Source organism: Rhamphochromis sp. 'chilingali' (assembly GCF_963969265.1).
Source record: "Rhamphochromis sp. 'chilingali' genome assembly, chromosome: 20".
Lineage (NCBI taxonomy): Eukaryota > Metazoa > Chordata > Actinopteri > Cichliformes > Cichlidae > Rhamphochromis > Rhamphochromis sp. 'chilingali'.
Window position 1 is genome coordinate 9529129 of NC_137947.1, and position 25054 is coordinate 9554182.

At 42.1% G+C, this 25054-nt stretch overlaps 3 protein-coding genes across 6 annotated transcripts in view; 1 reads left to right on the forward strand and 2 right to left on the reverse strand.

The window, feature by feature from the left end:
- Window positions 1–8343: 8343 nt before the first annotated feature.
- On the reverse strand, window positions 8344–11277 carry ntpcr (nucleoside-triphosphatase, cancer-related). Its single transcript, XM_080868896.1, has 5 exons — window positions 11229–11277; window positions 10663–10825; window positions 10471–10576; window positions 9617–9832; window positions 8344–9119 (listed from the first exon to the last, which is right to left on the reverse strand). Exons 1-5 carry the CDS (start codon window positions 11260–11262, stop codon window positions 9042–9044), a joined length of 597 nt encoding a protein of 198 aa, XP_080725022.1. The 5' UTR covers window positions 11263–11277; the 3' UTR covers window positions 8344–9041.
- Window positions 11278–12500: 1223 nt separating this feature from the next.
- On the reverse strand, window positions 12501–15577 carry map10 (microtubule associated protein 10). The gene has a single exon (XM_080868588.1). It carries the CDS (start codon window positions 15092–15094, stop codon window positions 12620–12622), a length of 2475 nt encoding a protein of 824 aa, XP_080724714.1. The 5' UTR covers window positions 15095–15577; the 3' UTR covers window positions 12501–12619.
- A 102-nt stretch (window positions 15578–15679) lies between these two features.
- Window positions 15680–25054, forward strand: part of LOC308388090 (signal-induced proliferation-associated 1-like protein 2) — an 80774-nt gene continuing 71399 nt past the window's right edge. For 3 of the 4 annotated variants that reach the window (XM_080868584.1, XM_080868582.1, XM_080868586.1), the window contains exon 1: window positions 15686–15872. The gene's annotated coding sequence lies outside the window, so the exon portion shown is untranslated. Of the gene's footprint in view, window positions 15873–25054 lie in introns of all 4 variants that reach the window. The other variant, XM_080868587.1, reaches the window with a different exon arrangement.

Genomic DNA, 25054 nt, shown 5'->3' on the forward strand with positions numbered 1-25054 from the left:
GAAATTTTAATTTCAAATTTGAAAGTCCTCACACTTCATGCAGAGGCTAAAAATTGCTGAACTGTTAATTCAAGTGGAAGAGACTACCATGGCTGAACTGTTTTTGGGAGCAGTTTAAGCTGTGGAAACATTAGCTGAGCTGAGCTTGAAGTCTCTGTCCTTGATAACTTTCAACATGCACTAGTTACATGCAGACCTTCATAACATACTATGATTGTACCATTAGGCCTGCACATACACATTAAACTATATCATTTTACCCTGCAACCACTAAATAAAATTTGTGTTGAGTAACACTATCACTGACTTTAAACCCCCCCCCCCAAAACAAAACAGTTGTGAACTTTTAAGTCAGACCATGCTGCCAAAAGTCACACTGTGGTCTTGGCACATACCTATACATACACACATGCACAGAGCAGCTACAGTAGCGTGTGCAATGGAAAAAAGTTTGAACAGTTTTGCATTTGTGGTGTAAATTTGTCAGAAGCACCCAACAGAGGCATTAATCACAGCAGGTCGACAATCTGTGAATCATTATCCACACGCTGTAGAGATGAATACCTCTTGACTCGACCCTTTCAATATCCTGCAAAGCTCTCCATATATTTGTTCAGTTTATGTAACGCTGCGATAATCTATATGTCATTAGAGCACTCTGCGGTGGAGGAGTTAATGATCCACAGTGACATTCTTGATATGGCATAAAGCTGCTGCATGTACATATGGCAGCTATTTTCTTGATGTACACTGAGTAGAAACGTTTGAGGGTTTTACTCTCTCTATATATTTTTTCTCTTTTGTAAAGTTTTGGAATGACGGACACATCAGCTCAGCGGCCCTGAGGGGAGCAGTACCAGCCAATCAATGGCTCACCATAACCCAGATCATTGTGTCCTCTTTGCCCTCTGACCTTACGTATCATCCACTGACAGCTCCTGCTCCTTCCTCCACAGCTCCTAGGGGCTATTTTAACCCTCCTCTGAAGACACAGTGATGCTTCTGGAGGCTTTGAGTTTAGGATCATGTAGCGGAGCAATGGACACCAACTCACACGCATGCACCTCCGCTCTTTGTTTGATACGTTTCCTCTATCTAACCACTAGATACTGACCACAAGATATATCCAGCCCAAGGTGAAGCCAGCTGATGCAAAACTGACCATGTTCCTCTTACAGGATGTATGACTCCTCACACATGACACATTCCCACAGGAAATAGGTTAGTGGTTTCTCTTGAACAACACAGAACTGTTACATTGAAATAAATATACAGCTGTGCAACCCATTGTATGAATAGTAAAGGGGAAAATGTGCATTTCTGAGATCGTGGAAGGATTTATTTATGCCATTATTTCATGTTTTCTTTTATATTTGTCTTTCATTCTGTAAAGTGAGCTTTTGCAGGAAAGGTATGCTGGCAGCTCAGGCACAGGCTTTGAAATCCAAAACTGTCTGCCTCCAGCAGCCCCGGGGAGCCCATGAAGGTGAGGTAATGGGAAGAATGGTTTAGGAGCTATCTGCGGTGGGCAGCAGGGTGGAATAATGGTTAGGAGCCCGGATCAAACAGCGTAATTTCCACTGGCTTTGGATCCTTTCTGACATTAACTGCCCACCTGTCAGGATCCGCAGACTTTTGCCATACTTATTAGCACAGTGAGGTGTGGACTGACTCAGGATTTTTTTTTTTTTACCACTATGTGGTGTGGGGACAGTGGACTTGGATTACCCATTGTGACTTGGATTACTGCTGGGTTTAAGGCATTATACACAGACACGATAGCTTTTTGGTATTATCCATCCTGTCACAATACAAGGCTGTGGAGATGGATAGAACAGTAGCAGTAGTAGTAAAGTAGTTTCAGTGGTTAGTGTGTGGATTTTTACACAAATCTCTAATCAGTCTAATGATAATCCCCATGCAGCTGAGTTATAGCACCTAAGGCTCCTCACTCGTGGCAGAAGTAGAAACTAATTTTAAAGAAGTCCACTTCTGCTATCTGTGCACAGAGCCTTTCAGGTTTATTTGGGTAAACAACCGACTGAGTGAACTGCATGGCACAGATATTTGTGGAGCCTGTTTGGCCGTTGCTATGTGAATATTTGGCTTGTTAATGAGCACGCTGCCAGAAGGCTTTCTGCAAGGTGAATTAAAGCTCAGATAGCTTTCTGGGAATATATCTGAAATTGCAAAGTCTGGTTGTAATACTCTGGGGGGGGGGGGGGGGGGGCAGGTGAAACCTAGTGGCAAAAAAACCCAGTGAAAAATATTAAAGCTCACATACCCAGGCTACACTGACAAATGACCTTGATTTAAGGGGAGTATTGCTAAGTACTTACCATGTGCAGGCTTTGGCACAGAGAAATCTGACATCACAGATGTTAAGAAGCTTTAGCCTCACATCTTACAATAAATCATAGTCATCTTGGGAAATAAATAGTGAATTTGAGATCTGTTTTTTGTTTTCTTTTTTTGGGAGAAAGTTGGACTTGTTGTTTGTCTCCCACATGGTCTTTGAACAATATGTTAGATTCTTATCAGTAGTGCTTGGCCTTTTGGCCAAGGGCTTCTCGGACAATACATCATACACTCCCCGCCTCTACAGCTGTCAATGTGCCTCCTGGGCTGGTGCCACATAGTGCAATAAGTGGGGAGAAATTTCCTCATCTAAGCCCCCAGCTCCCCCACTCTCACTCACACAGCCCCAACCCTTCCCTCCAACCAGAAAGCTCCCTTTTGTCCTGGATTGTTTGTAAGCTCTTTGCATTTCTGTGCCCTCCATGTGCTGGATAAAGGGTGGAGGGTGTCACACAGACATCTGTCACAGAGATATGGTGAGAATGCATCTCTGCGATATGGATTATGGATTAGTTCACTTCATATTCATTCAAATTGTTCTACAGTGTGGGCCATTTATATGGATACACCGTAATAACATGGGAATGGTTGGTGATATTAAAGTCCTGTTTGTGGCACATTAGTATATGTGAGGGGGCAAACTCCTCAAGATGGGTGGTGACCATGGTGGCCATTTAGAAGTCGGCCATCTTGGATACAACTTTTGTTTTTTCAATAGGCAGAGGGCCATGTGACACATCAAACTTATTGGTAATGTCACAAGAAAAACAATGGTGTGCTTGGTTTCAACATAACTTTATTCTTTCATGAGTTATTTACAAGTTTCTCTTTGTTCACAGCCATTGACATGTCGAAGAGGTTAACACGGAGCGGATCAAAATTGTGTTGATATCTGGTGAACGCAGTAACCGGGTCATTGCAGCAGATTTCAATGCAAGACACCCTACGAGACCACCCATCTCCCATGCTACAGTTAGCAAACTGCTTGCTAAGTTTTGTGAAACTGGTTCAGTGTTGGATTTGCCAAAATGTGGACGCAAGAAAACTGTCACTAACGAAGAAACATCAGTGGCTGTCCTAGCTTCATTCAGCAAGAGCCCACAGCAACGCACTCGCCGCATGACACTGGAGAGTGGCATCAGTCGAACATCCCTTCGGCGGATATTAGCTACTCACAAACGGCACCCTTACAAACTTCAGCTACTGCAGCATCTCAACGAGGACGACCCAGATCGGCGCACAGAATTTGCAGAATGGGCAAAACAAAAATTGGAACAGGACCCTCAGTTCACGCAGAAGATTTTGTTCAGTGATGAGGCAAACTTTTATGTGAAAGGTGAAGTTAACAAACAAAACCACCGCTATTGGTCTGACACTAACCCACATTGGATGGATCCCTCCAAGACTGTTGGAACAAAAAAGTGATGGTTTGGTGTGGTATATGGGGTACAACGATAGTGGGTCCATTCTTCATCATTGGAAACCTCAAGGCCACTGGATATTTGAAATTGCTACATGATGATGTGTTTCCCTCTTTATGCACTGAAGCTGGCATGTTCCCTGAGTTTTTCCAGCAAGATGGTGCACCACCACATTATGGGTGCCAGGTCCGAGCATTCCTAGATGAACAGTTTCCTGGAAAGTGGATTGGTCGTCGTGGGCCTGTTGAATGGCCCCCAAGGTCTCCCGATCTGACCCCCTTAGACTTTTATCTTTGGGGTCATCTGAAGGCAATTGTCTATGGTGTGAAGATACGAGATGTGCAGCACCTGAAACTACGGATACTGGATGCCTGTGCTGGCATTTCTCCTGCGGTGTTGCTATCAGTGTGTGAAGAGTGGAAGAAGAGGGTTGCATTGACAATCCAACACAATGGGCAGCACATTGAACACATTTTATAAGTGGTCAGAAACTTGTAAATAACTCATGAAAGAATAAAGTTACGTTGAAACCAAGCACACCATTGTTTTTCTTGTGACATTACCAATAAGTTTGATGTGTCACATGGCCCTCTTCCTATTGAAAAAACAAAAGTTGTATCCAAGATGGCCGACTTCTAAATGGCCACCATGGTCACCACCCATCTTGAGGAGTTTGCCCCCTCACATATACTAATGTACCACAAACAAGACTTTAATATCACCAACCATTCCCATGTTATTACCGTGTATCCATATAAATGGCCCACCCTGTATATTGCCTTTGATGGAACAATCCTCACAGTACACATTAATACAGTACCTTCAAGCCCCCTGGCAATATGTCTATTGTTCCAGTTGCACAGTGGTTGTATATGAACAAAATCATGGTGTTTACAGAAAACCACAATAACCATATATCATAACATTACCATAAGACTGGGAACAAAACATAGTTGGTTTGTGTGTGTGTATTTTGACACATTTTTACCCTTATACATAGTCATACATTGGAGTTACATTCACACAGAACATATTAATCCTGTTATTGGGTGATTTGCGTTCTTTATTGTCGAGTACTAAAAGGTGCGTATACATCTGTGGCTGGCCCCGCCCTCGGATCCTCGGATCACAACACGGTGCATCTTCTGCCAGTCTATAAGACTGTACTGAGAAGAGAGAAAGTGAGGAAACACCGCATAAAGGTTTGGAGTGATGATGCCTCTTTAGCCCTGCAGGGCTGCTTTGACTGTACAGACTGGTCGGTGTTTACCGAATCATGTAGAGACATTAATGAACTCACTGACGTTGTCTGCGGATATATATCCTTTTGTAGAGACATGATTATTCCCTCAAAGGTTGTGAATTCTTTCCCTAATAACAAACCATGGTCCTCTAAAGTTCTTACGAGGCTGATTTACGAAAGGAATAAAGCTTTTACTGAAGTCAGAGAAATTAGGAAGGAGATTAGATCAGAAATTAAAAAAGCTAAAATAAAATACAAGGATAAGGTAGAGGCGGAGATGGGTAGCAATAACTTAAGGGTGGCTTGGGCTGGCATGAAACACATGACTGGTCACTGTCTCAGTGACTGTAATAAGATAAGTCTCCCTGGTTTTAGTTCAGATTTTCAGTTAGCCAATGAGCTGAACAGATTTTATTCGAGATTTAATGATAACTATATTCCAAGGAATACACTTGATTCCTTAATAGAGAGCACCAGAGGCCCCCCAGTTTTGTTCTTTGATGAAAGAAGGGTGGGAAATCTTTTTAAAATGAGTAAGACTAATAAAAGTCCAGGTCCTGATAATATATGTGGCCAGGTGCTTAGAACATGCGCTGAGCAATTATGTGGTATTTTTTATCACATCTTTCTTTTATCTCTTCAGCAACAGAAGGTTCCAGAGGTATGGAAAAAATCAATTATTTCTCCAGTTGCTAAGACCACAAAACCTACATCATTAAATGATTTTAGGCCTGTCACTCTAACATCTTTAGTGATGAAGTCCTTCGAAAAACTTGTCAGGAAGGAGATCCTGCAGCAAGTAGAGAAGCTGATAGATCCACTACAATTTGCATACAGGCCTTGTAGAGGTGTTGATGATGCAGTGGTCACTCTGTTGAACTTCCTTTATCGCCATCTTGATGGCGCCAAAGCTCATGCTCGGCTTTTATTTATTGATTTTTCTTCTGCTTTTAATACTATCCAGCCACATCTTTTAGTGGACAAGCTTCTTAACCAATTTAAACTTAATTTTAATCTCGTTGGTTGGATCTTAGACTTCTTAACTGATAGATCACAGTGTGTGAGAATAAACGGCTGTTTTTCCAAACAGCTGAACTCTTCCACTGGCTCACCACAAGGTTGTTGTCTCTCTCCTCTTTTGTATATTTTGTACACTAATGACTGTCGCAGCACACAGGCCAATAGGCATTTCATCAAATACGCAGATGACACAGTCATTGTAAGCCTCCTTCATGGTGAAGAGGATTCCCATGGGCCTGTTGTGGAGGAGTTTGTTTCATGGTGTGATCAGTCCTTCTTAATGATTAACACCTTGAAAACCAAGGACATGGTTATAGATTTCAGGAAGTCATCCCTTCATCCTGCGCTTACAGTGGTAAATGGTGCAGCCATTGAAATGGCGGATAGTTACAAGTACTTGGGGGTTGTTCTTGATAAGACTCTGTCCTTTGAGTCACATCTTGCTGCTACAGTGAAAAAGGCCCAACAAAGACTGTACTTTTTAAGGAGGTTGAGAGGTTTTAATGTTTCATCTGAAATGATGACTCTCTTTTATAAAAGTTTTATTGAATCTGTTTTAACTTTCTGTATCATTGCTTGGTACGGTAGTATGTCCATGGATAATAAGACCAGACTTAACAATCTGGTTAAAGTGGCGGGCAAGATTTCAGGGAGGTCTCAGGTCCAGCTTGTGGACTTTTATAACAGGCAGGTGCTGAGGAAGGCAACTTCTGTCCTGTTGTGTTCAGATCATCCTCTCTTTAACGATTTTCAACTGCTTCCACCAGGTCGTCGTTATAAAATGACTGCAGTGAAGACAAAGCGACACAAATTGTCATTTGTACCAAGTGCTATTATCTTAATTAACAACACTAAATTGTAAGTGTTGTTGCCATTGCACATTGCACTTTTTTCGATGGAATATCTAGGTTGTTTTATCAGGCTTATATTATATTATAGTATTTTTTTAATGAGTGTACGTGATGTGTTGGTTGTATGTTTGTTGTTTGTTTTGACATACTGCGAATCAATTTCCCATCAGGGACAATAAAGTTACCATTGACCATTGACCATTTCAGCTCTTTCAACCATTCCATCATTATTTTAAAAAACCAACCTTACCAAACTATCTATTTTACCATTTATTCGCTGCTTTAACCGAGTTATCACTACTGTGCCTTGCATTCACTTCATTGTTTGCACTGCTTATCCATTTTTAGCTCTGTATTCATGCTCTTGTGCTCTCAGCACATGGTGTTCAGGTGTTACAGCTGAGCTTTGTTAAAGTAACCCACAGTCTTTCTGTGCTTTCCCTGCCAGCAAGTGCCCCCGGCTGGGAATCACTTCTGTCAATGATATGCCCACAACATGACAGTTTGGACAGCATGGTTGCTAATTACATCATAACGCATCGAATGCATCCACACACACCCTTGATTTGGTACAACTGGCAAGGCCTTGGCTACTGTTACATAATCCATCTGCTGTCTTGCTGCAGGGTGCTGACAATCACCTTCCAGTCAGGAGAGCCGCCTCCCTCGGCGCTACACTATGCTTTGCCTTGCCCTGCCCTGAACCGCACCGTCCACTCTGCAGCAGCTACAGCAACATCATGTTGCCATGCTTGCTGAAAGATGCAACCAGTGAAATGTTGACTTTGAAGCCGTTTCAGCGACTGCTGCTGGTGCCAGCGGATCCAGCCGTACGTCAGCGGAGCCCACAAAACAGATGCTGGCGCAGCAGCGTGTCTGACGCACATCACAGCTGGCAGCTCTTTCTGCAGCCAGCCTGACAGGTTACATCAGTTATACAAGCGTTGTTTTTATTTATTTATTTTTTTTAAAGGGGGGGAAAAAAGTATTTTCACTTTGAAACGACCCAAAGATGCTTTGGTTTTGAGACAAACAGCTTTGCCAGAGGGTTTCTATTAAAAACCTTTATGCGACTGCCAGACTGTGGAGCTCACGCAGAGAGAGGGAGAGATTCCACTTGCAGCGAGCTGATGCAAACAATCAGCAAACTCGGGAACTTTGAATGTACTTGAGCTACATCACCTCACTCATAGCCACTGGCACAGCTCACCAAATTCTTTTAATATCTGTTTACTTGTAATCAAAATATGCATTTTACCTTTGCAAGCCTTCATAAACCACTTTGAAGCTTTTTTGTGAAAGCATGCCAACATCTCAAAAACCTTAAATCCACTGATGCTGTTTATCCTTCACTTTAATCTGACTACGCACTGATATTGATGAATATCGCATGACCGAGTGTGGAATCCACGCAAAGTGCAACATATTTATTTGCGCCGGAGAACACGAAAACACTTGCCAGTAAAGAAAATGAACAATAAATACCCGAGAAAAACAAACTGTTTATTTTTAAATTATTTTCTGTTCACATTAGACGATGAATAAACCATGAAAGGATGGGCTGCATCGTTAAATATTGATCGACTTTCAATGAGAACAGCCTCAGGTTGATGAGACAAACGGAGGCTCGCATAGCAAAGAGCTAAATGAGTCAACAGGGGCACGGCTTCGTTCGCCCCTTTATTAAAAACGGCAGCACCACCTGACTTTGTGGGGAAAATAAAATGATATTTTATACTAACAGAAGAAAAATGCCTTCTGATGTCTCTATAAATCAGTTAAACAATAAAGACCTGTTTTTGAGGCTTTGACGTATTCACCCAGAAACTGAACTATTTCCCCGCTGTCTTCCATCTCTCAATCAATTATTCAGCATGCACACCAGTCTGAGGCTGTATGAGAAAGGGGGGAAAAAAATTAATTGTTAACATAAATAAATGCATGCGACACACCAACTCCCCCAGCAGCCAGGGATGCCTCTAAGCTCAGGTTGCAACCCCAGTTGCAAAGCGCGGGTAGATCCTTTTAATTGTCTCTGGCTGTTTGAACTGTTCCAGCGCTGACACTTAGAAAACTTGTAGTCAGCAAAGAGCCACACGCGAGCTGCAAGGTTTTTTCCTTTTCAGTGGCTCCATACGAAGCTCAATATTAGGCTTTCGACTTTAAACATTCCTGCAGTGTCTCTAAGATGTCTTGTAGAATAGCATTTCTGTTCTCCTTAGACACCTAAATGGGAAAAAGAAACAAGTAAACATAGAATTTAGAAAGTGTTTATAGCCTGTGTGAGCAGAATATACAGCCATGCATTAAATACAAAGATTAATATGAAATAAATATAGAATATAATGTCCAATGCCTAATCTGACCTGTTGTAATACAAGTAAAATTACCAATGGTAGGTCTTTAAGTTCATTCTGCCTCATGCAATAACTCCCCCAGCCTGAGAGGGAGTACAGTGAGTAGTTTGCATGACAAAATCCATAACTGAGTCTTCCGTGATGAATTATTTTGACATTTGAGCCCTCCCTTTGTTGTTAAATCAGTCACGCATGATTTAGAGTTAATCCTGCCGTAGAGGAGGGATAATGCAGGGCATGGCCCCTGTATGTTAGTGAACAGACTGCTTCCTAAGGCCAAGTGGATGCAGTCTAAGCAGAATCCTATAGCTATCAAAATCTGTTTTAAAATAGCAGGGGAAGCATACTAGGATTATTTATACTCACAGTGAACACCTTGACGTCCCTCCTGTTCCGCACCTCTTCGACCAGCCCCAGGGGTTTACCTTTAGGGATGGGGATGGTGCCCAGGATGGTGCAGGAAGAGCTATCTAAGGTCTGTCTCACTGCCCTGATGAAAGACTGGCTGAAGAGCTCCATTTTCCCAATCTCATCGATGACAAACACCTTCCTGCTGCTGCTGCTTCCATCCGCCGAACCAATCTGGAGATGAACGATGCAGACATTACATGGAGTAGTGGGGCTCAAGCTAACGATTACTTTGTCACCAATTGATCTTTAATTATAATGTCAGCCAATCCTTTGGTCTGTAAAACACCAGAAAAAAGAAAAGAGAAATTTCCTAGTTGCTTAAAATCAAGCACAATCCATCGGAGGAGATATCTATTCATTTAAGCACTAAAGACTATTTTGGATGCTTAGTTTGGTTAGTTAAGGGAAACATCTTTTACAGGCAGACGCTCGTCGTTTTAATATTTCACGTATGACTGACACCGAAAGCGTTTTGTGTGATGCTACACTGCAGATCTGCTGTGATTACAGAGAGAGTGAGATGAAAGTGAACCACGCGCTGCCGAGGCACAGACATCTTTCTTTACAGCGCATGTGTAGGCGTCACTCCAGGTTCACTTTACATGCCGGATTAATCACGGTCAGTGACAGCCAGACGGCACCACGAACACTAAAAATGTCACTGTGGAATTTACGTGTTTGCAAGCTTACAATTATTCCATCAGTTTTCAGAAAAAAAAATCAAAGTGGAGGGGAGAAGGGAGTCTTTCGCTTGCTGTGATCTACTGATGAGGGTGGCTTTAAAAAAAGCCCATGTGCTGCTTACTTACATTTCTGAAGAGGGGGAGAGCCAGATTTTCAAATGAAGGCAAGTCGACCACATACTGGCCAACTGTGTACTCCCGCCTGCCGTGAGGCTGGCTGTCTCTACTGTCTCTGCAAGTTAAAAAAGAAGTGAGTCAAAACAAAGTGAGAAAAAGAGAGCAGGCAGTTTGAGTGAGACTGCATGACAACACCGCTACCTGATTCTGGACAGGTGGCCCCTCGCTCCTGTCAGGGTGACCACATCAAAGCCGACTCTCCGGCCCCCTTCCCTGACCTCCTCCGTGTAAAAGCCTTCAGCTCCCACTCCTGATGACACTAAAGCCTCGCAGGCTTTCTGGACCAGGGTGGTTTTCCCCACACCTGAAGGCAAAACAGACAAACTGTCGAACAACTGAAATATCACCGTTTCAAGCGGAGGGATCCTGCCTTAAGTATTACTATGGTAAAACAATGTATTTAATCCTTACAGCTCTCAGACGATTAGGTAGCATAATATATTTATGTAAATCATCAAAAATATGGCGTCACTCCATCGTTATAATAATACTAAGAATAATAAACACAAACTAAACTAAACAAAAAAGGCTGAAACGTTAATTGGGTTTGTTACCCGAATAAGAGTAACTGGAATAAGCTAACCTTCATTCAAATCAACGTTAAGACTGACTTTTTCTTCGCTGGGACTTAAAACAGCTGACTGACCGCTTTAGATTTACAGCGACTTTAGCTTCAGCAGCTGGGTGCACTCACTGCTGACTGTTACCTGGAGGTCCTGTCAGAAATACGTGCTTGAACATTGTGGTTTCCACCGTCCAACGTGTTCCTGCAGCTCTTCCGGACACAGAGTTGACGCATGCGCAGTAAGAGGTAAAACTTAGGACGGCACATTTAACGATTTTTTTAAATGATTTTTTTAAAAACCAAATCATCTATAAAAGACAAGTTAAATGGGTACATTTATAAAAGAAAATGTTTGCCATAAACAACTTATTTTTCTTTTAAAAATAAAACTTGGGTTTTGTACAACTTTAATATAGAGTTATAGAGTAGTGGATCAACAAGTCCAACATTTCCAAGTAAAAGTTAGTGAAGTATACGGTTGAGTAAAACTAACATTTTCCGAATTATTAAGGTGCAGCTGGTTAACTCTTTTATGCAAGATGCCTTGTGAAATGCCAAGACTGCCCAAATCTTATATAAATAATATTGCTTGAAATCCATCAAAAACACAATTTAAGTAAAACGTGTATTTAAGTCTAAAATGTGATATAGATTACTATTTGTTTGAACTTGTGTTGCATTTCTTTGCCTTTGTATTCATTCCCCTATTGATAACGTTCCAATTTTTCAGTTTTATCCATTGCAAAGTTATTAGTTTAAGTATGCATTCGTGTGTTTGTGATTATCTTCAGATATGTTAGGACAGCCATTTCAATTGTGGATCTGACAACAATGGATTAATATTTAAAAATTTGACTTCACAACACACTTTGACAGCCTGCCCTCTGAACACGAAAACAGAAACACATAATGAAATGTAGAAAGAAAATATTGAAATAAACCAACTTCTAGATAGGATGACACATACAAAGAAAAATAATAGTTAAATACGTATGAACAAAGAAATTTAAACAGATAGTAATTTAAAAGACATAATTGAAAGTGGTATGAGGTTGTATCATGCCTGATAATTTATCTGTATACATATAAATATTATTTCCATACAGTCTTTGTTTTCCTTGTCAAATGATATGAGGGGATAAATGGAAAGTAGCAGGTGGAATTTAAAGGAAATGCCCTGAAATCAGGAGTTGCTACAGGACTTGGAGATTTTCAGCTTGTGACTAAATCTGCTGATTTGGCGCTTTTATGCTAAATGATTTGCATAAATGGCACGCTTATAGAGATTTTTCATCCTCTTATATGTTATCTAAAGACTCATGGCCCAAAGCTTAATGCAATTATCTAGTAGCTCCAGTATTAACTGAGTGATTAAGATAAAAAATGACTACAAAATTTCCAAAAACGTCTTTATTCAAGAGCATTTGCAGACATTATGAAAAGGAATTAAATATACAAGTTGATTTCTTTGCTACATACAATACTACAATTCTTGATGTTACCATAGGGTATATTTATATGCTTTTTTCCCCTTTACATAGTGTACCCAGGGAGTTTGCTGGCCACTAGCTCAGAGATATGCTGATACTCTTTCCTGAAATCCAGAGATCCCAGTTCATCCTCCAGTTCCTCTACCTCCTGGGGTTCAACGGAGGACACAGAGTCTGCAGACAATCCTCGAATGGGGATGCTGTGGTTGGCTAACGCGCTCGTCTGACCTCTCGATGACATCAAACTCTCAGTGCAGGAAGTCATTTCCACTCTGCCACTCGCTGACATCTGCTTTCTACTTTGCAGGGAGGCTGACCTGTCTCTGTCACACTCATCAGAGGAACAGCTGAGGGCAGAGGTTTGGGTACGAGGTTGGATGATGTGTGTACCCCTCAGAGTATGCTTTGGAGAGCTGGGGGCTTTGATGGGCACAGGAAGGGGGGCTGATCTTCTCTGGACGCTGTCGGATTCCGAATCAGAGTTCCAAAAGCGAACTGGAGACTTTGGAGTCTTTGCTCTGGAGGGCTCGGGGCTGTTCAAAGGGTCAGGAGAGTAGGCATCACTGGGCTCGAGACTGTTAAAGTCATCAACATAGTCTGCTTCCTCATTTCCAGCCCAGCTGGAGTCTGAAAATGAAGACTTTGAGCTGCTGCGTCTGCGGCTTCTTGAAGATTCAATTTTATCTCCGCGCCTGTCAGATTCAGACTGTGATTGATCTGATTCGCTGTGATGCTCGCTCTTGTCTTTGCTTTGGGGAACACTGTCAGTATCCACGCTGGGGATGTGAATACATTTCGAGAGTGTTTCAGAAAGAAGAGCCTTTTCTGAAGTTGTCGGAGAGCCTCTGCATTGTTTACCCTCGACTTTCACATGCTGTTTTAGTGTGACTGTTTCCTGTAGCGCAGAATCCCGGCTGATGCTCTGCATCAGCGTCTCAATATTTTCATTAAAATCAGAGCTCCTCTTTATTACCGACTTCCTTTTTCCAGACTTAATGGTTTTATGACCTAACCCAGTCTTTTCGTTTACTTGTGTTTTATTCTGTTTTAACTCCTCACATTCACGACGGTTTACTCTGAGAGGAGAAATCTGCTTCAGCCTTAGATTAAATGTTTTAGTTGTTCCACACACAAGCTTCTTCCTGGGTGATTTACATGAGCTTTTATTCTCAAGCAACATATTTTCTTTTTTGTCCTTTAGTTTTACAGAATCAGGTCTAACTATATGTGTGGAAACATTTCTGGAGGAATGAAAGCGTCTCAGATGAGGAAAAGTTTCCTGTTTGGTTTTCTTCAGGGATTTGGTTTGTGCCTTCTGTGGTGTGTTTTTAGCTGAAAGCTCTGCAGAAGCAGGCCTGTATATCCAAGCGAGACTGGGGTGAACAGTCAAGGGCTGGTTGCTATTTAGCTGCGACAGTTCAACAAGCAGAGCGTTTAGCAAAGGCATCCGCTGTAAGGCTTCCCCGAGGACATTTGGAGGCATTGTGCTTGTTTCTTGGTTTCTTATTTTCGCATCGTGTCTCACTTCTGAATGCATCACTGGAGAACTTGGACTTTCCACTTCCTTTTCATCCACTTCTTCCTCTGAACATGAATCTTCAAAAACAGGAGCTTCTGAATCCAGAGTCCATGATTTGTAATCACCTTGTTCATTTACTCCTTTTTCCTCTGCAGAATAGTAAAGATGTGGGGGACAGAATACAGTTAAATCCTCCTCAGAATCATTTTCAGCTTCGTCTTGTGGTCTGTGTTCAGTACCATCAAACACGTCATCGTCTTCCTCCTCCTTTCTATCTTTACTTAACAAAACTTCTGCATTTACCTCCCCTTTGCTTTGGGCTTTTCCGCTACACTGTGGGGTTGGTGAGCAGACATTTCCAGAGTCAGGAGGCTGCGATGTAGACTTGTTTGTCTCCTTGACATGTTCTTGTGCCTGCTGCCCTCCAGGCACTCTCTCCCTCTCTGTGATGTGTGGCAGCAGACTCGCTCCTAGACATAACAGTTTATAACTCAGGGACATTGCTCCGACTTTCTCCCCCGCGAGGTTGCATATAGAGACAACAAGCCCCCTTTCTATGTGATAGGAGGGACTAGAAACCCCCCGTTCAGTCACATCCTGCCTGATTCTGTCCATCGCTTTAGCCAGTGATATCATACAGGAGCCGACTAACTTGGGACTCTCCTCTGTAACATCCAGCACCATACCATACAGCGGGGTGTTGGACAGCTGTACGTGCAGTGAGTTTAAGTCCATTTTGAAGAAACAACACTTTCCTCTGTTAAAGGCGAACATTCCAGGTTTCTCCTTTTCATTGTGCCCGGGGTTGTTACTGCTCCCGCTGATCTGCTGGTGTTGCTGCTGTGACTGATAAATTAGCAGCGTCGGAAAGTTCAGGAGTGTGACTCCCAGAGCCAACTCGTTAAGGATTTTACAATTTTTCTCTACTCGAATGTATTCCACTAAAAGCTCCAATGAAAACAGAGTCTCTGGATTATCGCTGTTTAGTTGTCCCGACATCCCGAAAGCTGTTTGGCCACAGAGAACCAAAGGGCTAACTATCAAGACGTCAGATAATCCGCTAACAAGCGCTTTTAGCTTCCATCGGCTTCCATGGAAACAGCTGTCGCAAGGGTTTTACGTCAGAGCGCGAGATTTGTGGGAAATGATGTTTCTCTACATACGGACTTAATTAATTAGCCAGTCGACAATTTCAGGGGAGGTGGTTTTTTTGCGCGTTTTATTTATTTTTCAATAAAATAGCTATTACTTAAATTTGGAGCGCTTGTTCACAAGTTTAAATCGAGAAGCATAGAAAGCACAAAAACCGATAGACACGGAAAGAAAAGCGATATTCAGGTAGTTCGAGGGAGTAACTTTCCTGCAGTTCACCAGATGGTGCCACTGTGGGGCTTATTGGACTTATACCCTAAAATAGACTCGTGGCAAATAGCAACAAGGCCACCAGACTTAGTTTGCAGGACAGTTTCATTAGACGCCTTTAGGTTCGTGTGGAGGGTTAGGGTTTATCTGGTAGTCTTCCTTCAATATTAACCTACAAACCTATATGTATAGGTCATCACAGGGGAGCGGAGTAGCGGTGGGCGGAGCCTCGCTGCGTGTCGTCATCACGCAGAAAGGTGCTGGATGGGTATCGCTATGGTCCGTGCTACTTCAGTCTGCCGGAGACTGAAAGGGGGAGATGTGAGAGCGACTACGGCAGCTTCAGCTGGTTTTACCTTTTACGGATAACTAACGCCGTTAACAACCGGGACAGGACACCGGCTCGGATTTGAAGGTAAGGCTTGCACGCCCTTTTTCGTTCTACCTCTGAAGGTAGCAACAAAGTAAAAAAGTGAAGCTGGGGAACTAAAAGCGGGGAGCGCTGCACACGGGCAGAGTGGCAGAGGCGTACAAACTCAGCTGGCACGTCGATGGTAATGGTGAACACAAAGGATAAAGTTTATTTCAAGCACCGATGGTGGTGCAGTCCGAGCGAGGGGTGGAGGTTATGATGTTTCAGGAGTGGACTTTATGTATATATATAACCTATATTTGTCTCTGTTCCTTATGACTTATGCTGCTGGTCAGTTTAACTGGATTCCTGTTTGTTTACTCAGGACATTGCAAGCTTTACAAATAAAGCAGTTTCAGCGTAAAACATCTTTATTTTAACATTCTTGGAGACAGAGTGCAAGCTTCTTATTTCGGTGTGATTTTGAAGGAACTGTGTGTTTGATAACGTTTACTTGTGGTAGTGGTGATGGTTTGTGATGGGGGACGTGGGGGCACAGTGGACTGGAGTATTTTTGAATGAATCTGTTTTGAGTGGCGTGCTTCCATTAAAACGGTGGGGGGCGATAAAGGCAGCTTTGTCCAACTGGCCGTGTGTAATAAAGCCTTCACTTGCTTACCAGCCCATATGCTCTCACCAACCATATTTAATATTTTCCTCCGAGAACCTGAGTGGGATATGTTTTTTTTTTTATAATGTAAACAATTTGCTGTTGTGTTTTGTGTCCTTTTTGTGGTTTTACTTTGCAGCAGGTTGTTATTATGAGCAGACAAAAGACAGTTCCCCCCTCCAACAGTCCCGGTTGTTTGGTTTCTTCATAAATAATATCTGGCAGCCAGCTTCTACACAGCATATACAATCTTGTTTGGTTGCTGGCCGCTTCTGTGACCTATTCAACATACACTGCACTGTATACTCCACTGGGAAAGTAAGTCCAGTGTTGTTTGTCCTTAAGCACCGTATCCTTCCTGCAGGAAGTTGAGCCTCCACGGTAACTAAATCCCCAATAAAGGAAAATAAATAGGCCCAATTCTCTGCTGATGGAAGGCTACAGATACGACTAGGTGCTAGGAGTGTAAATCCTGAGTTTCTATTGCTTAATTTACAGTCCTCTGCATGCGTTTCCTTTTGTCTTTGCAGCTTACATCTGACCACATCAAGCATACATAGTTCTCTGCTCCCGGAACGCTTAAAATCAATAAGGCACCATTATTTTTCACAGGGTTTTGAGTCTGGGAAAGATTAGTTTTCCAGGGGATTTGCCGAACTAAGTAGGCAGAGAAGTGTTTTAAGATGGTATGTTCATGGCCTGCTTTAATGTTTAACTTTTTTTTCTTTCCTTTTAACACTAAAAATGCTTGGCTTAACTGCAGCTGTCATAGGTCTGCATGTTGGGGAAGCAACCTGAACGGGTGCAAAGATGTCTGTAATGATGTGTGGAATATTAAGCAATATTATGCATAATAGTCAATTGTTATTATTCTTTGTACATATTGGAACCCTAATCCCTTTTATCTTCTCATTCTCGCTATCATCATGCACATATTTCTATTAGGCTACCTTTCTAGGTTGGATTAATGTCTTTTGTTAATTTCTGGCTGCTGAGTTTTACATTTGAAAGTTACGTTATAGAAGCAAATGTAGGGGTTTTTTTTTTTCAGATGATAAAAGATGAAAGATAATGTAGATGAGATTAAGGGTCCTGGGTACCCCATCTCACCCCCTGTCATTGGCACACTCCTGGAGCAAGACTTGCTCAGCAGCCACAATAATGACAGTGCCGTGGTAACTCCTTCAATCTTAATTTGAATAGGGATCTGTTGTGTTCTGCCATCAATAGGTTGCTGAGAGGGCCCCAAAGAAGAAATATGTGCTCATCTATTTCTAACAGCGCCTTCTGCATGACTAACCAGACAATGGGTAATTGAGCCAGATAGATATGTCTTTCAAAATAAAGTTATGTGCGCAGCTGAACAATAAGGCACCTGTCAGGTCTGGCAGAGAAACGGCTTCCTGTGACATGCCCGTGGGCCATATCCAGTTGTTATCATTGCAGAGCTGTTTAGGATGTCTTCCGGGCTACTGGGCCTGGAGTCGCCTAACTAGAATTACAGCCATTATCCTTGGGTTGTGTCACAGAAATTGTCTGTGAAGATGTTACTGTAACACATTGATTATTTAACAGTGTTGGCGGATATCAGTCTTCTCACATCAGTTGCTTGCTTGGGATGTTTCTTTTCTTTCTGTTGTTTCTGTTCCCACGGTGGTTTCCTACCAGCATGCTGACAAGTCATAATTTGGAAAACAGCAGAAGTGAAACAAAACTGCTAAAGGTCTTGTGTTTAAACCAGGGTTTTTTTTTTTTTTTAATAATGATGATGCATTTCCCGCCATTGAAGGATTCTCTTGCAACCATTTCCAACCAGTCCCACACCCCTTTCATGTGATGAGGATCAGAAACCTCGTCTGGTGCGTGCCAGCTGACTGGCTGGCTGGCTAGCTAGGAGTCACAATGGGTCTCCCCAACCAAATCCTGTTGCTTCAAAACCAACCAACCAGCAGACAGGGGATCACATGCTGCCTGCTCATGTTGTGAGAGCCACTCTTTCTCGCCACCTTTTTTGCCAGCCTTTGTTTTGATTGCGGTCTGGATTTATGGAAGGATTTAAGTCAACTCACCGCTGTCAGGACAGCATAGATGAAGTCATTAGGATAATGTTGTTGTCGTTTTTTGTGAATTTAGTCTTTGCTCCACTTGGGGTCTGTTTGTGATGGATGTGGGTGATTCACTAAGCACTGTTCATAATGTGCCCAGAGTAGACAAAAGCTTCCTTTTTAATTTGGGATTATGAAATTTGTATCGCTGATGATCGGGTAAAAGCACCAGAACTATCATCAGTACCCCTCATTTGTCTGGTAAACAATAAACCTTCCACATGGTTCTCAGAGGAGTATTGAGATATCTTGTTCTCGCTGCTGATCAGCATGGTGATTTTCCTATTGGGTTATTCATCAATTTTGTCTGCACTGTGCACAGTATGGTTTCTTAATGTGCAATCATTGTAATAGTATTAAGGTGCTAATTTTCTTGCTTAGTCACTGGTTTGTGTGGTTTGTGCCAGTATTCATCTCAGGAAATCACTGTGAGAACAGGCCTTCCTAGTTCCATATTTCCACTCCTTATGCAAGATGGGCAATTGAGACGTTATGGCTTGCGGTTTGTATCCTGGGAACATGGTAATAGCCTTGGTGTCTGGGACATGTATCCTTTGTTAATCTTTGTTGACCTTACTTTGGCATCTGATAGCGTCAGCAGGAGTGAAGGATGCTATACGATGTTTTGAAGCTCCTTGGCTCTAAGTCAGACAGTGACTAAGGAATGGCATGTTGCATTTTATATGCTTAACACATTACTGTTGCTTGTCATGAAGACCAGCTTAACCAGCGTTGACCTTACCGTTTAACATGACCCCCACATAATTTTCAAAACCAGGCTGTATCCTGTTTGCATGACAGACAGATGTGATGTTGACTACATGGCAGTGGTTTACAGACAGCAGACTGTACAACAATGCTTTGTCTGAAAGAAAATTGTTAATTGTCCACATGCCAGACAGAATTGTGAAATATGGGGCTTCTTGGTCTCGGTGAGGCTGCCTGTTTAAATAAAAGACTTAATAATTTAATATAGAAGGAATATCATTGCCATACTTATTAGCCATTCCCTCACCTCAAATCACAGGTTTATCCATACAGTCAGTATGGTGGTTTGTTAGAGTTGTGAGGGTTGTTGTTTCACCAGACTCATATTTAACATTGACTTTTTAAAAACGAAAATTAAAAAAGTCCCGTACATTATAGATTTGCAGCTGAGAAGCATGTGGGCGAATGCTTCTTCCTGCCCCAATGAGCTATGCTCACACTCACTGTGTTTGTACCATAAAGGCTGGAGAAATGCCAGTGAAAGTTATTTATGTGCTTTGTCTAAATGTTTTGTCGCTGGTCTGCAATGGAGAGGATAAGTCCTGGCTAGTCACTGACTTGATGGGAGCCAAGACCGGCAGTGACCCATAGGTTAAGTCAGTCTGTGTTTCCCCCGACAGGCCCGCACAATCGGGACAGCTGACCTCTGTTGTTGCAGCCAGCCCCCTTTGGGAGATAAGGAGGATTTGGTGCCCCTGTGCATACCTCCTCCCTAGTGGAAAAGAATAGCCCTGTTTAAGTAAATGGACATGACTGGGTGAGGATGATGCAGACAGAGTCCAGACAGGATGTCATTTCTGTACACTTTTCTATCTTCGTCTGTTTATTGGAACCTCAGTATATCACATGTGTCACACACAGGAAGTGGAACCGGTTACTTGTTAGGAATGTTGCTTTTACTCTGTTTGATTAAATGTGTGTCTAATTTGATTGGATCACAAATTGGTTGTAGTTTTTTCACCTGTGTCTGTCATGTGTCATTTGACTACTTCTAATAGAAAGTCAAAGGCCCCCGTAAACAGTTGCTTCTTCCACCTATCATCAGTCAAATTTGATTGGCAGAGACCAATCAACTGCAGTGATATGCAAGTAAGGCTTTTTCCAACTGTAGGAACGATGCATATGATTTTGTATTTAGTGCTGTCCACTTGGAATCTGATCTCTCTGTCTTGCATGCACGCACACCTATTGTATCAGCCCAGAGATCCAGAATCAGTGTTTCCCTGTTGTTTTCCCATATTACTCAAGATATTGTGTTTTCCCTGATACAAATGTATATAATAGTCATCATGGTATTCCTTGAAAGTACAGAAAACTGCTCCTGTAGTCTTAAAATGTGGGCCAAAGTGACACAAAGCCCCTCCCGTGCATGCATCAGTGTCCTTGACTGTCAGATCGACCTGGGATAAGCTAAGGCATTTTAAGCGTTAAAAGTGCACGACTGGTTTCTGATAGAGGATGATTGTAATTAACAACTGAAATGGAGCAGATCCGTGACAGATGTGCCATAAAGTGCTCGGGCTTTAGTGTGTGTGTGTGTGTGTGTGTGTGTGTGTGTGTGAATCACTAAGGCATTGCTGCTGGGGCCAGTATCCTTCACTTAACCTCGTGAGCACACTGCAGTGCTTCTACACTGTTGTTGAGCACAAGGTTATAACAAAAATCATTATAATCTACATTGGTAGGAGGATGGCTTCAATGAATATCGCACTGTAGAGCTTAAGCGGTAACAAAAGGCTCAAGTTTTAATATTAGAAATATAAAATGTATGTCTAGACAGCGATGCAGAATTTTAACTCCTTTTCGCTATATGATAGGATTATTTTGTTTTTCTGTGTGTTGCCCTGTTGTGCCTTGTTTGCAGAGTGGTATGTGCAGGATTTCTGTTGTGTATCAGCCTTTTTCAAAAGGAAGGAACTTTCTCCTAAACAGCCCTTTGTCAATTGTGAGAGAGTGTTGCTTTTTTTTCCCTTTTATAGCCGGTTCCTTTCATGTTCCCAGATCAATGACATGAGACAAATTAGAAAGTCTAGTCATGGTCTGTAGCCTGTCATTGTGTTTTTAAAAGTACTGATGAGACATATTGGGAGGAGGATGTTATTCTTGTTTGTGCTTCCACTGCTCCATAAATCAGATGATAATGAGTTTAGCTACCCTGGGAATCACCAAAACTAAAACAAATGTGGCCATTTGTACTTTTATTGTCACTGCGAATTTTGAAGTGGTGTGATGCAATGCGTTATTGTGATTGTGTAATTTCTTTCGACTCAAGCGGAAAGCTATTAAAATCTTAAGTGTTGGCTCGAAGAGGTCAGAGCTGTTCTTCCAAGCTCCATTTGGTGCACATAAACATCATAGTGTCTTCAAAATCCTTTAAATATAAATATTTGGTTTCTTGGAGTTCAGTTTAGATACTTTCTCATTCATGGGAATGACATTACTGGGACATTACTGTGAAGCTTTTTTTTTTTTTTTTTTTTTTAAAAGAAAGTCATTTACAGCACAGAAATGGCTGTACGTGATGTTGCTTTTGGCCTATTCTTGTAAATTGGTATAGTCTGAATATTTTAGACAAGCCTGAGATAATACAGGGAAACCTTTTACACAAAGTAGATGGGAAGGCTAAAGCGGAAAGAAGCTGAACAGTCAGCTTGGCCTTTCCTTGTTCTTGGGGCAGCAGCGGTATGATGTGTTTAAGGAGCACCGGCCCAGCCAAGCAGATCTAATATGCTAGAACATTATATTCCATGTCTTTTTTTCCCTTCCTATTTATTTCTTTGTCTAGCCCTGCTTCTATGGGATTTGTAGAGATTATTGATGGAGGATAATGATCTTGAGTGACAGTGCCCTGATTTTCTTTTTTCCTTTTTCTTTCTTCTGTAATCGCACTGTTTGTCACTGTGAAGGAGATCAACTGCCCCCTCCACCTCCTCTGCAGCGGAGTGTATTGAAAGCTGCTGTTGATGTTTGGAGGTTAGCCACAGGGGGTGGCAAGATGCAGAATGCAGAGCTAGAGGGAAAGCACTGAGTGCTAGTCTTTATATGGGTTTACTGCCTTTAAAAGAAGAGGAAAATAAGATTACATAACACAATCAGGACAAACAGTGTCCCAGACACTATGCTAGGACCCCGACAGGAGATTTGTGTATTTGTAATTCTTACATAGCTCCACAGCTGTGTGTTCATTCAGTGCTTACCTTCCCCAGGCCATGTTTACTGGAAGCCTTTGGAAGCTCTCTGAAATGTAAACAGGACTGTAGGGCCACAGGCAGTTCAGCGCTAAGCTGCATGAGCTCGAGCCAAAACACAACGAACCAATGAACACACAAATGCTAGATGCACAGCCAGGTGCTGTATATCTGACCGCAGGAGCAGCTGTATAATTACATTGTTCTCATCTGTCTCAAGATGATCTGTGTTTGGGAAGAAAACACAAATACCAAAGGACAGAGGTCAGAGGAAGCTGCCAACCTTTGATGGATAGTTTGTAGTGCATTTACTTCAATATCCTCACAGAAAGCTAAGCTAGCTACACGGTTAGTCATCAGGTCACACACGCAGATCTCTCAGGTGATGACATTTGACATATCCTGGGGGTCCATAACGAGAGAAATTAGTGTCAGTTAATTATTTCCTGTCATTTTGCTTAATTTCCACTGAAAGGCGGTCTGAGCCCGGGGGTCCCTGAGGAGAGGTCTTGCTTTTCCCTTTCCTCACACAGAGACGTTTTCTTGTTTAGTCAATGCTGACTTGTTTGTTATATATTTGCTGTTGTCCTGCAGAATAGACAACATGCCCATGGCAAGGTGGTGTACAGTAAGGCCTCATTCACCAAAGATTATGTGTGAAAATTGTCTGCTCTTCTTATGCATATGAGCTTGCTCTTTCTTTGTATAGGCTTCAAATTTTCACTGGAAACTCAACAGTTGTTGTTTGGGAAAGAGACTGAATGAAGGACCAAAGGGAACAAAAAAAACAACAAGATATTCATTTGCACAGGAGAATTTTTTTTTTTATACACACACACACACACACACACACACACACACACACACACACACACACACACACACACACACACACACACACACAGTACAGGTTAGGTTACATGTGTGGGTTTTTTTCCATTATAAATTATACACATGGGAGCAAGATCAGAGATGACAGAGTAATCATTACAAATGACAAAGGTTCCATACTATCAGGCTAGTGTAATAACTGTGTAATAGCCTCTTTGTAATAACTGTGAGGGTCTTCTGTGACCTTAATCCCATGTGACTCGGCCACATCCATGGTTTTAAAGTAAAAATCCCCTGCTCTGCTACCAACCACATCCAAACAATGTAATAATGTCAGTGGTGCAAATCAGTACCTTTTTATTATTGCTTTCTCTCTTTTTGCCGTGTGTGTGTGTGTGTGTGTGTGTGTGTGTGTTCTCAGCATCTTTCTTCGGCCTGTTTCCATCTTTTAAAGGCTGCACTGGCTTTTTGAGTGCACATTCACGGGGCTCAGGTTGTTACACAGCATGGAGACCCATTCGCAGAAAGAGCCTGCTCAAATCCATTAGAAGAGCGAAATCTCAAAGGATGATGAAATGGATGTGAGGCAGCATGCGGTAAGGAACATTTAGCTGTCTTTCTTCAGTACGCTCAACATTTATTCTGACATCATATCCAATGGGTAATGTCTGTTAATTCCAGTAAAACATAAACACCACTATCCCGTATGAATGTGGTGCACGAAATATAGACGTGGGGTTTGTCATTTCAAAATCAAATGAGCTCCCCCGGTTGTACAAATTCTGTGGGAATAGGGCTATCAGTGCTGAAAAGAAGCATGATAGGATTTTGCCCCAGGAGTCTCATTGTGGGCTGTGCTTATTATTGATTTAATATTGAACCGAATAGTGTTAGTGTCTGTGGTTTCTCAGGGATGATAGTAATGCTAAGAAATCAAATATTTCAAGGTCAGATGCAAACGTTATCCAACAGACTCCAACAAAGTTCTAAAGTATGTGTATCTCTTATTAACCAGGCAGATTTGGTATGTAGGAACAGCTTGTGGGAGTCATTCATCTTATCAGCCCTTGCTGGAAATAGTCCAGCAATCTACCAAAATAAAAGCAAGGCTTTCCTCTGTTCCACTGAGTCGGTGTAACTTATACTGATGCCAGCGCCTGGTGATTTCTCCAAATGCTGCCATCTTGGTGAAATTCTTGGGAGCCTGCTGCAGTTTAGAGATAAGGAAGTGAGGAATAGTAAAGTCTGTCCAGTGCTGTGATTAAGGACAGTCACCTTCCTGTGCGCAATCTTCATCTTGTGACTGATCTCTGCACGACTGAGGTCAAGTACATTAAAGACTCTAGCTCCGGCTCTATGTATGTCAATCTGAAATTGCATAAATATTGATGTCAAAAGACGTGCATTCACTAGCGGAAGAGAAGCTACGGTGTGGGGTAGAATCGTACTCCTTATGACTGTTGGGATTTTATTTCCACTCTTTGTTCACTCCCTCCCTTCCTTCATAAGGGCACCTCATCAGATCGTTGGCCTCAATCTGTTCTGAAGCTCAAAGGTCACTCAATCACCAAGGACCCACACGTCAGGTCCTATCAGTAAACCAGGCTCCTGGTAGGAGGAATTAATTCATCTGTTTTCATCTCCTTGGACACTTTTCTTCATTTACCATTCAAAAAAAAAAAA

Coding starts and splice junctions, on each gene's coding strand:
- ntpcr (XM_080868896.1), bottom strand. CDS start 11,262: ATGTTCAAGCACGTATTTCTGACAGGACCTCCAG. Junction 10,826..11,228: donor ATTTCTGACAGGACCTCCAG/GTAACAGTCAGC, acceptor TTTTGCCTTCAG/GTGTGGGGAAAACCACCCTG. Junction 9,120..9,616: donor GGGACGTCAAGGTGTTCACT/GTGAGTATAAAT, acceptor TTTCCCATTTAG/GTGTCTAAGGAGAACAGAAA.
- map10 (XM_080868588.1), bottom strand. CDS start 15,094: ATGTCGGGACAACTAAACAGCGATAATCCAGAGACTCTGTTTTCATTG.